Genomic DNA, 13844 nt, shown 5'->3' with positions numbered 1-13844 from the left:
AAGACTGAGAAGCCCTCATCTAGGCTGGGGCTCCTAAGAGAGACAATAAGGTTCCTGGCCCCACTGTTCTATACATTCTGGACTCGTCTGACTTCCCAGAAATATGGAAGAACTTCTACAGGTAGAGGAGACCCTAAGCCCCCTGCTTCCTGAAAGGATGGCTCTCTGACACGTGTCCAATGCAGGACCTATAATCAACCCTTGACTTACTTAGCAATTTACAGTGATGTGGGCTCAACTCCACTGAGTTTGTACAGAAATCTTTTGGTGGTTTCAGCAGGCTCAAGTATCTCCGTGGATTGCTCATCGGCCACTCAGTACACTTCGACATGGATAACTTGACATTGGAGATTATCCAACATGCCTACCAGATATATGGGGTGCTCAGTGTTGGACAGTATAGGAGAGATGGGGGTCAAGGAGCTGTTGCATATGCCTTCATGCATTGTAGAGATAGAAAAGAAATTCCCTTAAAACAGAATAAGATCATCTATAGATTGTTCAGAACATATTTAATTAGGCTACCTCTCTCTATATACAGAGCCAACTTAAAGTAAAGAAAAAAAAGGAAAAAAGGACCACATATTGACAGTGTAGAAGTGTAAACAGGAGAACACAGGGCATGGAAACCAGACTTACGCACGGAGCTGTGTAGAATGCAAAGACCTGTAAAATACGGCTCCTCTTCCCAAAGATATCATAATCAGGTGAGTGGACAACACCTCCATAGGTAGAACAATTAAAGCATTAAACTAAAGGCCAATAGAAGATTAAAGAAGGCAGAGGCCAGTACAGAGGAGAGAAGTTCAGAGGTCTGCACAGAAGCCCGCAGGACTTGAGCTAGATCTTTGAGGATGAGTCGGTTTTAATGAGAAGGCAGAAGAAAAGCATCCAAGGGGGAGGCAACAGCTTTCCTTAAGAGTGAGTTGGGGACTCAGTGTGTATGGCCGCAGTGGAGAGGAATGGGGAAGCCTCTTGACTGGAGCGGAAGCACAAGTTGAGATGTAGGAGAAAAGGCTGAATGGGTAGGGGTGGGGCTATTTATTTATTTATGAGAGACAGCACATATGCCTGCAAGCAGGGGAAGGGCAAAGAGAGAGAGAGAGAGAGGGGGAGACAAAGAATCCCAAGCAGGCTCCACGCTCTCAGTGCAGAGCTCAATGCGGGGCTCAGACTCACAAACCATGAGATCATGACCTGAGCTGAAATCAAGAGATGGGTATTTAACCAACGGAGCCACCCAGGCGCCCCAAGCCTCATTGTTTAGATTCATGTGGAAACCAGGAAGATGCTATAAATTCTTGAGCAGGAATGGAACGTGATGAACAGTACAGAAGTTTAGAACTCAGGAATTCATTCATTCATTCATTCACTCATTCTACTACCAACGGTTAGGGTAGAGTCTACTTATTGTAGACTTATTCTGACCATAGTGAGGTCAGAAAGGTAAGTTTCTGTTCTCACAGAGTTTTCCTGTTGCTGGTGAACCTGGATGAGCAGTTCTGGTATGGGGGTGGGAGGCTCTGTGAGAGCCGAAGGACAAGTTCAGATTTGAGAATTCAGAGTTTGAAAACACAAGGGTTGTCTACGGTAGGGAAAATGGGAAAGGAGAGGAAAAAGCAGACCCAAGAGGCACCAGGAAAAAAGGAAAGAGTGGGTGCTGTGCTGAATATGGAACATGAAGGAGAGACCAGCGTCCCTACTGATCCGTAACTTTCAACACACACACCACCTAGCAACTAGTTGGTAGGCCAACTCCTAAGCCCAGGTTTATTTGGTGCCAATGCTCTGTGCCTTTAACTCCAAAGCAAAAGGGTAATTCTGACTTAGTACACTGATGAGGGAATTTATTTCTCTGACCCATCAAAGTAAACATCTAGCAAGATTTTTTTGTTTGCCTTGTTAACAAGAAGTCAGAACTGGAAAGTGGAATTTCTTATCCTGACCTACTTCTGGACAAGAAGGACATGGCTGGTGAGACAGAAGTGATGGAGAGATCGGGGAACGCCAAATTAGAACAGTAGGGAAAGAAGTAAATATAGCTACGTGTGATTTCTAGACTTGAGGAAGGCAGAGTGGAACCACCAAAGTGGTTCATGAACCCAAAGATGTGTGGTTCTAAAAGGGAGCACATGGGGCACCTGGGTGGCTCAGTCAGTTGAGTGTCCGACTTTGGCTCAGGCCACGATCTCATGGTTTGTGAGTTCAAACCCTGCATTAGGCTCTACGTTGACAGTGCAGAGCATGCTTGGGATTCTCTCTTTCCCTCTTTCTCTCTCAGCTCCTAGCTTGCTCTCTCTCTCTCAAAATTAATCAATATTTTTAGAAATTTCATTATTTAAAAGAAAGGGAAAGCAGAATTCCCACTGGACAATAGCCAAAGACCCTGAAAAGGAAGAAGAAAGAAAAAAAAAAAAAAAAAAGAAGCCAGTGCGGCTAGCCAGGCGCCATGCCAAAAGCCACCAATCGATTTGGTACCAGAAGAGATGACCAATACGGTTCGTGATTATCATGCAGACCAAAGCAAAATGGTTTGTAACCTTTTCCCTTCCCAAGTCTTTGGGGCTGTCTTCATGCGCTATGACTTGCCGTAGGTTAGATGAGAGCATCTGAAATGTTCTCGCTCTTCCGGGTAGGAAATTGGTCACGTAAGGAGCCTGAACACAAAAGCAAATATCCAGGTTGTTTGAAACAGCTTGTCCTCGCATGTATGACGGTTAGATCCTAGCAATAGCACCAACCGTGTCGCCAAACCTCCTCTGGGAATTCCAAGGGGACTAACCGACTAGGTTAGGTGACCTGGAGATTCACAGCTTCCTCTTTCCCCTAGGGTCTTTCTCAAGATGGCCAGCTGGCATGAGATCGGAGACCTGGTTCACCCGGAAATAACAGCCTGGTGACGAAGAGGTTTTCTCCTCTGTGCAATCAAAACGCACGTCATTTTTATTTTTCGCTTGGTGCCTAGAGGGGAGGGGCTGAGAAGGGCAGGCTCTCTCTAGTGGCTCGGGGAGTGATTTTGCTATAAAGAATGCTTTATTTAGAGGGCAGAGGATTAGCAAAGTCGAATCAGCATGCAGAGAATAATAGAGCATGTGTTAGGGAAGCTGAGAGCTTCTGAAAGTGGAGAGAGCAAAGAGCTGACAGAACTGGAGGCTGCCTTACAGAGGGCAGGAGGCCACCGGGTCAGCAAGCCGCCACCTCCACCTCCCCCGCCTGCACTTTTGGCGGGGCTGGGGGGACACGGCCAGGCTGGCGTCGAATCTGATCTGTTCATCAGAGTAAGGTAGTCGGGAGGTGGGAGAAAGGTGCTGATGATTCTATGTTACTCTCTCTGTAATACCACGCTCGTTTTTATTTTATTTCCAGGGAGTCAGCGAGGCCCGGGGGAATATGAAACACTGAGGAGCAGAGCCCAGCACACCTCATAAGGGGGATGCGCTTATTTCTAAGTAACCAAAGAGAATGCTTGTATTTTTTTCTTACACACTTTGTCTGAGACTCTTATGCTTTGGAAATGAGTTGGTGTCCAGAGGCAGTCTAGTGATATGGTTAAAAACCAAGTCTTGAAGTCACCTGTTTTGGCTGGAACCCCAACTCTGCCATTGCCCAGTGGTGCGTCGTCGGGCAAGTCACTTAACCTCTCTATATGTCAGCTGCCTCATCGGTAAAACGAAGATAGTAACAGTATCAGGGGCGCCTGGGTGGCTCAGGCGGTTAGGCGTCCGACTTTCGCTTAGGTCATGATCTCGCGGTTCGTGGGTTCGAGCCCCGCCTCGGGCTCTGTGCTGATGGCTCAGAGCCTGAGGTCTGCTTCAGATTCTGTCTCCCTCTCTTTCTGCCTTCCCCTGCTTGCGCTCTGTCTCTCTCTGTCTCTCAAAAATAAATAAGCTTTGGGGCGCCTGGGTGGCTTAGTCGGTTAAGCGTCCGACTTTCGCTTAGGTCATGATCTCGCGGTTCGTGGGTTCGAGCCCCGCGTCGGGCTCTGTGCTGACTGCCAGCTCAGAGCCTGGAGCCTGTTTCAGAGTCTGTGTCTCCCTCTCTCTCTGATCCTCCCCTGCTCACGCTCTCTCTCTCTCTCTCTCTCTTAGAAATAAATAAAAACATTAAAAAAAAGATAAAAAATAAATAAGCTCTAAAAAAAGACCATAATAGTATCTACCTCATATGATTGTGGGAGGAGAATGCTCCATTAAATTTTTAAGTAGTTTTGTATAAAGCATCTGTAATAGTGCCTAGCCCACAGTGAACACAATATATGTGTTCGATTTTCGTTACTATGAGGCTTGTGAAGTCCGGTAATCATTTTGAATAAAAAAGAAATTTAGAAACTTCATTGTGGCATATACTGTGAGAAAACCACACTAAAACAAACAAAAAGAGATGCAAAGAACAAAAAAACTCACTAAAGTAAATGCCCATCGATGGGAGTCAGTTAAAATAAAATTGCCTAAAAGTGGAATACCATGCAGCCATTAACATGATAGTGTAAATAATGTAAGATATAATTAGTACCATAGAAAGATATATTTTAAATATATCTTAATATATATTGATATATTTTAAATAAAAAATCAGGTTACAAATGGCACAATTAATACCATATTTATACGAAAACCTGTTTTTATGTGTTTCTACCACGGTGGTCGATTAGGAAGAGTCCGAAATAGAATCTCTGGAGGTAGAATTACTGGTGCTGTTTCTATTTTTTTAAGGAGATTTCAGAAAACAGGAGTAAGGAAGGGTATTGACTCTGCCCTCTGTAGACAAATAACTACCTATTCTGTCTTTCATAAAATGGAATTATGGGGATTAAATGAGGTAATCCACATAAAGGATGTGCACACTGTCTAGCACGTGGTAAGTGTTTAAAGCTGTTTCTTTCACACTCGGCAGCAGGGAAGGGGGCAGGGTAGGCTGGGGGTTCCGGGTAGTTGACTGAACCCACACATCTTTTCCCTCCTTTCTGTAGACGCTCAAAGGGAAAAAAAAATCTCCTTCTGGGGAAAAAAAAATTCCTCCCAAAGAGGCTCAACATACTTCTGCAATTATATATCACTTATTGATTTGTGAGCCTGCTTTTCTGTTAGTCTGTTCTTTTTTTTAATTTTTATTTTTTTAAACTTCTTAAAAATGTTTTTTATTTATTTCTGAGAGAGAGAGAGAGAGAGAGAGAGAGAGAGAGACCTTGAGCAGGGGAAGGTCAAAAGGGGGAGGGACTCAGAATCTGAAACAGGCTCCAGTCTCTGAGCTGTCAGCACAGAGCCTGACATGGGGCTCGAACCCACGAACCATGAGATCGTGACCTGAGCCAAAGTCAGAGGCTTCTGTTAGTCTGTTCTTGAGGAGGGCGGCTACTCACCTCCCAGAGCCCCAACGACTACCACACCACTATTTTCCATTAAGTGAATGCCTGGTGCATGCAGAACTCAAGACTACTGGAGCTGGAAAATTCAATACTCCAGGGAAAAGAAAAACACAGGGATTGGGCAAGCCAAGGAGAGTCTTTCAAAAGGAATCACTACATAATTATAAGATCTTAAGGGTTTTTTTTTTTTTAACCATTAAACTGGGAAAAGCTAAGGTAGATTCAGCATTTATTACGAAGTCCATAGACACAGGAAATTACGCAAGCCAACAGATGAAATATCCTAGGACTGCTTGTCAGGATCAAGCTATCAGGACTGCTAGGAAACTGTAATTTAATAAGATGTCAACATGTTTTATTATGTACACCCTCACACCCTGGGTGTAACATTTGAGGAAGTAAATAGGAGAAACGAAGCCCTGAAGGTGCGGAAGACGGCAGAGTTCTGGCATACACACTATGACCACACCAGAGCCCTGCCGCGGGGAGGGTTACTACACAGGCCTTTCGGTTACATCTAAAAAAACCCCTCGTGTCGCCCTGTTTATAAAGTCATCTGTTGCAACATGATTAAAATGCTATACTTCACTAGCACTTTTCAGTTCGGTTAAATCGTCGAGTGTAAGTGGTAAGGGAAAGGAGGCTCACTGTACTATTCTCTCAGCTTATTAGTACATTTGAAACTTTCTGCAATAAAAAGTCGAAAGGAACTCAGATTATAAAGGGGTGTGCCACCCACTCTCTTAACCCAGAGCCTCGTGTGGAGAGCAAAAGACACTTGGAGCGCTTGAAGCTATGTTCAGATTTTTCAATGTTTATTTTTTGTTCATTAGTTTGGGCATCTTTTTCATGAAGGAGGAGGCTCTGCTTTCCCTCCGTGCTGTGTGTTAAGTGACACACACAGTGATGTGTGGTATCAGGTGTGTCATCATCACCAGCAAACACGGTAGCTCTTTAAGAACTTTTTAAATAAGATGAACACGGTGTGTTGGGTGTTGTGGTGAGTGCCAGGGGTGTGGTGCCCACAGTGCCCAGAGGAGGCATTGACTCTTTGTGACCCAGGCTGTGCATGCCCCTTCCGGGGGTGATGATGCATTCATTCACTTATGAAACACCCATTGCCTGAACAAGGTATTGTATAAAGACAGAGAAATGACAGAGCATCGATCCTATGGAGTTCTTTAAACTCACGGATGAGATTCAACACCCAAAGGGGCTAATTAGGAAGGAGGGAGGCACAGAACACTGTACGAATCGGGGTCTGTCCTGATTTATTCGTTTGGCTCCCTCTACAGAGTAACTACTCGGGGTCAGGGGTGCAGACTGTGGCCACGAAATGAAATGGAATTAACTAGGCCACAAGATTAGCCTGTGACCCATATATCAGAGACATGGTCCTCTAATCAGTGACTCTAAAATCTCAAGAGGCCTTGCCAGAAGTCAGCAGCAAAGGAACGATGATCTCCTAGGTGCCTCTTGCCTTTGAATGTGCCCCCTCTAAATTGGGGTGGGCCGAGGGCGGAGAGAAAGAGACGTTACCGTATTCATTCTTGTAGACCCTCACAGCATCAAGCCCAACAAGAACATATTTAAGGCTCATTTGAATTAAATTGAATCGATCCTCTTGCGCTTTGAATCAGGTTCAAAAGAGAATCCCATAAGTGCTAAGAGTTTCTCTGACACTGGGTCACAATAGAAAGAAGGGAGTGGATGTCGATATCACTGATGTCCTTCAGAGCACAGGCCTGTGGTGCTCAGTTCAACAAGGAAGACAGGGTTGCCTCCCTGGCCTTCTACTTTCAAGTTTCATAATTCAGAACAAGAGTTTATGACAGCAGGCTGAGCCCTCCGAGGCAGTGGTTCTCAACCACAGGCCGTTTTTCCAAACCAGGGACATTTGGCAATGTCTGGAGATATTTTTGGTTGTCGCAACTGCAGGGTTGGCGGGGCTACTGGGTGGGTGGAGGCCGGGGATGCTGCCAAACATCTACAGGGGCCCAGACAGCCCCCGGAACAAAGAATTATCCAGCCCAGGAAGTCAATAGTGTTGCTTTTGAGAAGCCCCGAGTCAGAGAGGTGGGTATCAGTCAGCTCACAGGTCAAAGTCTACATTCTGAATTAACTGAAAAATGAGTGCTTTGAACATTAAGGGGTTAAGGCAAGAGAGGACAGAAGGTTCCATGCAAACTCAGCAGCATAGCTCTTTTTCAACACGCAAACAAGGATCCGTTATAAATCGTTTTGGGGTATGAAGAATGGCACATTAATTGTGAAACAGAGAAGAGTCAAGGTTAAGAAAACAACTCTTAACTCTTCGTCTGGACCAATGCTATCCAACAGAAATATAACACAAGCCATATACATAACCTTAAAATTCCCAGTTAGCTGTATTAAAAAAGTAAAAATAAGTAAAAAGTAGTCATTGGTTTTATATAACTCAATATATCCAAAATATTATAACTTTAATCTAAAATCAATATAAAAATTGAGATATTTTAGTCTTTTTTTTTTTCACACTAAGTCTTTGAAATCTAGTGTGTATTTTACAGTTACGGCCCGTTTCAGTCTGAACTAGCCCATTTCAAGTACTCAATAGCCACGTGTGGCTGATAGCTACTACACTGCACCACACAGATCTAGGCCTGTGATACAAATCACCAGAGGTGACTGAGAACATAGAATCTGGGCATTTCACCCCAATTGTTCACCATGTCTAGAACGGGGGCCAGGAATCCACATTTTTAACAGTGGTCCAGACGATTTCTACAGAAGTGGTTATGGACCACATGTTGAGAAACGATTTATTCTAAACCATTGGCTTTCTTGAGGTACCTTTCAGGAACTCAGAGTCTAGCATGAAATCATGTCACACAGAGAGATAAAGAGGTGTCATCGCTACAGAGATGACGAGAGAAAACGTTGTTTTCTCTTTTCCAAAGAGGGCGTGGAGAGTTTCTCCCATGAGACCATCTTGAATACAGTTGTACAAGTGCCCAGGAAAATGGAATTTTCCTTCAGCGTTTATTCCGAGCCTCTTTCTGCATTTACTTTTTGAAAATTTAAATCAATATACTTATAGGTATGTTTTGCTGTTTTGAAGGGGTTTTACTTCCTCAGACATCTGCATTTGTACCGAGGGAGATTCGGAATGCTACAGCACAATACTCTCAAGTGGGAAGTAACAATCTAGGGTCTCAGAAAATGCCACGAGCCATACTCAAACTAATGGGATTCTTTCTGGGTTTTGTGCGGCAGGTTATACTATTTGAATTGATTATCAGACTCTTACAGGGTCCTAATCTCTGCTTCCCCCCACCCCCAATCTTCTGTTTCAACACAGTGATATATAAACTCATGATACAAAAGTGTGCCTCTGGAGAGCAACGAGGGGGAGTGTGCTATGTCTGGTGAGCCCTGGGGCTCTTTGTTGGCTCACCTGTACCCATCATCGAGGCCACTCTGCTCACAAGGAAATGATTTTTGAGAGAAGGTCCATGTGCACCTGATTTGTGGGTATGCTTTAAACCTGACAGTAAAACAAAACTCTTCATACTGGTCAATCTCATAATCTTCACTGGATTTGGAAGCATTTATAAATCCTTTCTCTGTAAAAAAAAAAAAATGCATTTATAGATTAGGTGAGATTCATATGGAAAGACTCTGAGAAGATACAATAAAATATTATTCATCAGTCTAACATAAGAATACTCAGCTGTGGCCACGCTGCAGGCCAGATTTGATAGTCCAACAAGAAAAGCAGGAGTCCTATCCCCAGTAATAAGCCTGAGCTCACCAACTTCTATAGTCAAGATGTTGGGGTGCCCAGGCGGCTCAGTTGGTTGAGCGTCAGCTGTCGTGATCTCATGGTTCATGAGTTCGAGCCCTATTGGGCTTGCTGCTGTCAGCACAGAGCCCGCTTCAGATCCTCTGTCCTCCTCTCTCTTCAGATCCTCTGTCTCCCTACGTACTTACAAAAACTATTCTAATTCGGCGTCCCCACTCAGGTTCTCTCAAAACTAAATAAACATTAAAAAAAATTTTTTTTAAAGAATTAGATATAAATAATTGACTTTCCTCCCAAAGAAAGGTATAAATCAACCTCCAGATTTTACAGACAATTGCAAGAGATGGAAGGGCTNGGGGGGGGGGGGGGGGAGGGAGGGTCCACTGACAGAATCTGGAAGCCCTTTACTCAGTCACACCAGCTCTCTCAGTGAGTGATACATTCAACATAAAAGAATTGCAGGCACAGATCAAACGATTTGGCCAGGAGAATTCACCAGATTTCTTTTTGAAGGCTTTCCTCGTTCGTTTGGTAGGAGAATCACTCATTTCCTAGCATTTTCAGTACAGGTGAAGGCTGCCACTTGGTATGAGATGACTTAAGCCTGGTTATTTTCATTCCTATCCAGCCCACCCAATTTCAGTGCATCTAACCACGTGTTCCTTCTCTCTGTCATGCTCATCACCCTCTCAGGTGGTTCTCAGAACAAGTATAGTAAAACCTTCGTTTTCGAGCATCATTCATTCCAGAAACATGCTTGTGATCCAAAGCACTCATGTAGCAGAGCGAATTTCGAGAACCATTGGCTCAGTTGTGATCATGTGACATTCAGCGCCAGGTATGACTCGTATCGCAAGACATCGCTCGTTTATCGAGTTAACATTTATTAGAAATGTCTGCTCGTCTTGTGGAACACTCCCAGACCAAGTTACTCGTAATTCAAGGTTTTACTGTATTTATGAAGTGCCCATTTTTTGTTAGGTTCTCTGTCAGGTTTTGGGGCCAGGAGGATGGAAGGGAACCTTCCTGTCCTCCGGAAGTTTACAGTCTATTGGTAGGCAGTGGTAAGACCACAATCAGATGACGACAGTGCTAAGATAGTGCGAAGACAGTACCGTTCAAGCGAGTGTGGGAAAGGACGGGAGAAGGCAGCCAATATTTACAAAAAAGACTCTAATTCAGTCGTTCTCAGCTTTTTGATACTAACATTGTACTGAAATCAGAATTAGGACATACCTCACATTCCACATGAAAGCAACTAAAAAGTATCAAGAAAGATTGAGCGAGCAGCCTGCATTACCTATGATGGTAACCAAAGCTGATTTACTGGGATGTTCGGAGGAGGAACAAGTGTAATAGCCAGTGTCGTTTCTTCCCACTGATGATACAAAAGCAAACAGAATCCGTATCATAGTTCTGTTTGTAGAATAGGTACTCATCTCAAAGTAGCTGCCCTAGATTTTAATAAAACAGAGTTTGACTTTAATGACTTCAACCTGTACTATTCGGACATCGTCTCTGCAGTTTCAGAAGGCAAATGTGTCATATTACCTCCTTCAGGGCTTTATTTTCTAATTCCCAGGTGAGTCCGAATCCATGATTCACATGAACAGCTTTGCACCTTATCCATAAGGGCTCCCCTACTTTAAGAAATAATTGTGGCGGTGTGGTCTGTGGAGTTTGATTGAGATCTGGAAAGGATGGAAAACATCCCGAGTAAGAAAACAAAGTGATTTTTGTCCTCATTGCAAAAATACAGCCCGAACATTCTGAAGAACCAAGATTTTAATGTCATCTCAAATGTCACAAGCTGCTTTGATAGGAGCCTCCTTTAGGGACTGTCTACACTTTTATAAAGAAATCAGCTGTTATAGAATCCAAACCATTAGGGGCTAAGTGGCATAAAGAACCATGGCAGCCTTGAAGTTGAACGATGACCCTTGAAGGAGTTGCTGTTAGCTTCAGGTTGTTCCTAAAGAATAGTCACTGAAAAGAGAAGTTCACGTTCTCATGGTCCTACCTATTGTGAACAGCTTGGTACACTCTCTGCCCAGCTCATTCCTTGCACAGCATCTTATGTCTGTTCCAAAGAGTTCATGAAGTACGCTTTCCTCCTTTGTAACAACAGCTGGAGTCTCCCCTTTACAGCTGCAATTAGAAAATTATTGCCATTTGACTACAGACCTTTTAACATCACAGACAAATGTGCAGGAGAAAAACAAAGGTACAGGTTCTAGAGACCACTGAAGAAAAAGGATCGGGTCAAAAGGTAAACAAACTCGGCACCTGGGTGGCTCAGTCTGTTAAGCTATCAACTCTTGATTTTGGTTCAGGTCATGATCTCCTGGTTTGTGGGATCAAGCCCTGCGTCCAGCTCTGTGCTGTCAGCAAGGAGCCGGCTTGGGATTCCCTCTCCCTCCCTCCCTCTCTCTCAAAATAAATATACTTAAAAAAGGTAAACACACCCAAATCTAAGGTTTCTAGTTAGTTACTCATTATCTCAACCAATTAACACTGGAGAGAATGATATACATTTTTATGTAAGTTTAAATTTGGCGGGGGTTGGTGACCTCTTCTGTTGTTGTTCCTGAGAGAGAGAGAGAGAGAGAGAGAGAGAGACAGAGACAGAGACAGTGACAGAGACAGAGAGAGACAGAGAGAAACAATGGAAAAAGAAGACAGAAAGAGGGAAAAAAGTCAAGAGAATAGGAAAAGCAGGCTTAGGTTTTAACACAGCCTAACAAGGTGAGTGTTTTTTCTTTGAAGCCCAGAGGACGAGAAGGGACAGAGAGAAGGCTGCAGGTGGCCCGCGTCTGCAGAGCTCAAGGAGAAGAGGAAAGGCGTCACTCAGGAAGTCAGCAGGTCTCAGGACCTGGTGAGGGGGCCCCTCAACCCCACCCCNTTTCCGCCCAGCCATTTCCCTCTCACCACTCCCCCATCTCACCCCTCTACACCCTCACTACCACCTTCACCCCCTCATCCTCATCCTCACCCTCCCACCCCCCACCTCAGCATTAAATAGACTTGGATTCCTCCCAAGAGTTTCCCTAACCACTGCCTTGGTGTGACTCCTTCTCGCCTCCCTGTCTCTTTAGTGTATTCTTTGCTGACACATCATTCCTTCAAGCTATCTTTTTCTTATTATAAGACAACACTAACTGGGTTCGTTGTGGACATTTTGGAAAAGACAGAAAAACCCAAAGAAAAGTATTTTAACTGCCCATATTCCTCCTGCCCTGAGAAAACAACTGTTATTATTTGGGTGTATAGATTTCCCGTCTTTTTTTTTTTCCTTGATGCACATGTTACATACATATCCACAGGTAATCTCTTCTTTTCCTCTAAAATTTGGGATCACATTCATATTATTTGGTAACCTAATTTTTTACTTTTTCTCCTTCTACCAGTCCCATTTTTCAATAAAATTGTTTCCTAAATTTTTGTTGGTTAAAACTGCATAAATTCTCAGTTTGTGAGAACTTAGCTCTGGCACATATGAAAAACGAAAGCAAATATTTGTAAAGCACTATCTGCCAGCCACCATTCCCCGTGCTTCACATCTATCAATTCATTAAATCCCTGTAGCACGAGGTAAGTACTTTTTCATCCCCCTTCTTCGGATGAGCCAATTTATCTGCACAGTATGATGTCAGCCATATTAGAAAAAGACCAAAAGTAAAGTCGTAAAAGCCATTATGTCTATACCCATCATACCTTTCACTCTGCGAATCACAGAACACCCATTCCACAGTCGGTTCCGGAATGCTCTCAGATATGCAGACCAGTGCATCCTGATTTTCCATTTTTCTAAAGTAAGGTCTCCTTAATGTGTAAAGCAGCGTGTCTAAAGCATCATAAATTATTAACATTTAATATTTTAAAAACAATTGTCCTTAGTAGCCCGCTCACAAAAAGAATTCTACATCATTAAGAAAATATATTTTATACCATAGCAATGTCTTTTGCTCCCCTCCATATGTAAACAACAATACATCCCCTCCTCATCAATCTGTTAAATTCAACTCTGGCTGAAATGCCAACTTTAGTATTTAGCTAATTTCTTGGGGGTATTTCATAAACCTATAGACAACTAAAGTGGAATTAAGCCATGTAAAAATACAAATACTGATATGCATAGGGAAAAGATTAGAAATAATGTAAAGTTTGGGACGCCTGGGTGACTCAGTTAAACATCTGACTAGATTTCGGCTTAGGTCATGATCTCACGGTTCACGAGATCGAGCCCTGCATAGGGTTCAGGGCTGACAGTGCAGAACCTGCTTGGAATTCTCTCTCTCCCTCCTTCTCTCTCTCTCTCTCTGTCCCTCCCCTGCTTGTGTTCTCTTTCTCTCTCAGAACAAAGAAATAAACATTAAAAAAAGAAGAAAAGAAATAGCATAAAGCTTAAAACTCATACTTATCTAGTTTAAGACCCAACTTCCTTCCCATGATTTTATCTACAACTAGGCAGAAATACACTGATTTAAAAATGCAGAAATATGGCAGGATAGAGTTAGAATTGAAACAGAATCGAGAGGTTCAATTTGGCCTCTCATTTGCTTTTGGCCATTACACTTCATCTCTCCCCCTTCATTCTGCTTCTTTCCACAATGCTTGACAGATAAGCTTTCCATTCTGCATGGATTCTTCTAGTGACAGGGGTTCACTACCTCCCAAGGTAGATCCTTCCATTGT

General features: G+C 43.4%; 1 protein-coding gene across 1 annotated transcript in view; it reads right to left on the bottom strand.

The window, feature by feature from the left end:
- Nucleotides 1-13844, bottom strand: part of FLT3 (fms related receptor tyrosine kinase 3) — a 52559-nt gene that overhangs the window by 26099 nt on the left and 12616 nt on the right. Inside the window, exons 4-8 of the mRNA XM_077745373.1 lie at nt 12864-12993; nt 11170-11297; nt 10701-10840; nt 10450-10603; nt 8802-8970 (exon numbers count right to left, since the gene is read on the bottom strand). Of these exons, the coding sequence (XP_077601499.1) occupies nt 8802-8970; nt 10450-10603; nt 10701-10840; nt 11170-11297; nt 12864-12993 (721 nt within the window). The remainder of the gene's footprint in view (nt 1-8801; nt 8971-10449; nt 10604-10700; nt 10841-11169; nt 11298-12863; nt 12994-13844) is intronic.

The sequence above is a fragment of the Crocuta crocuta genome, unplaced genomic scaffold (genome assembly GCF_008692635.1).
Source record: "Crocuta crocuta isolate KB4526 unplaced genomic scaffold, BGI_CrCroc_1.0 scaffold258, whole genome shotgun sequence".
Lineage (NCBI taxonomy): Eukaryota > Metazoa > Chordata > Mammalia > Carnivora > Hyaenidae > Crocuta > Crocuta crocuta.
This window is presented reverse-complemented; position numbering and strand designations above follow the sequence as displayed.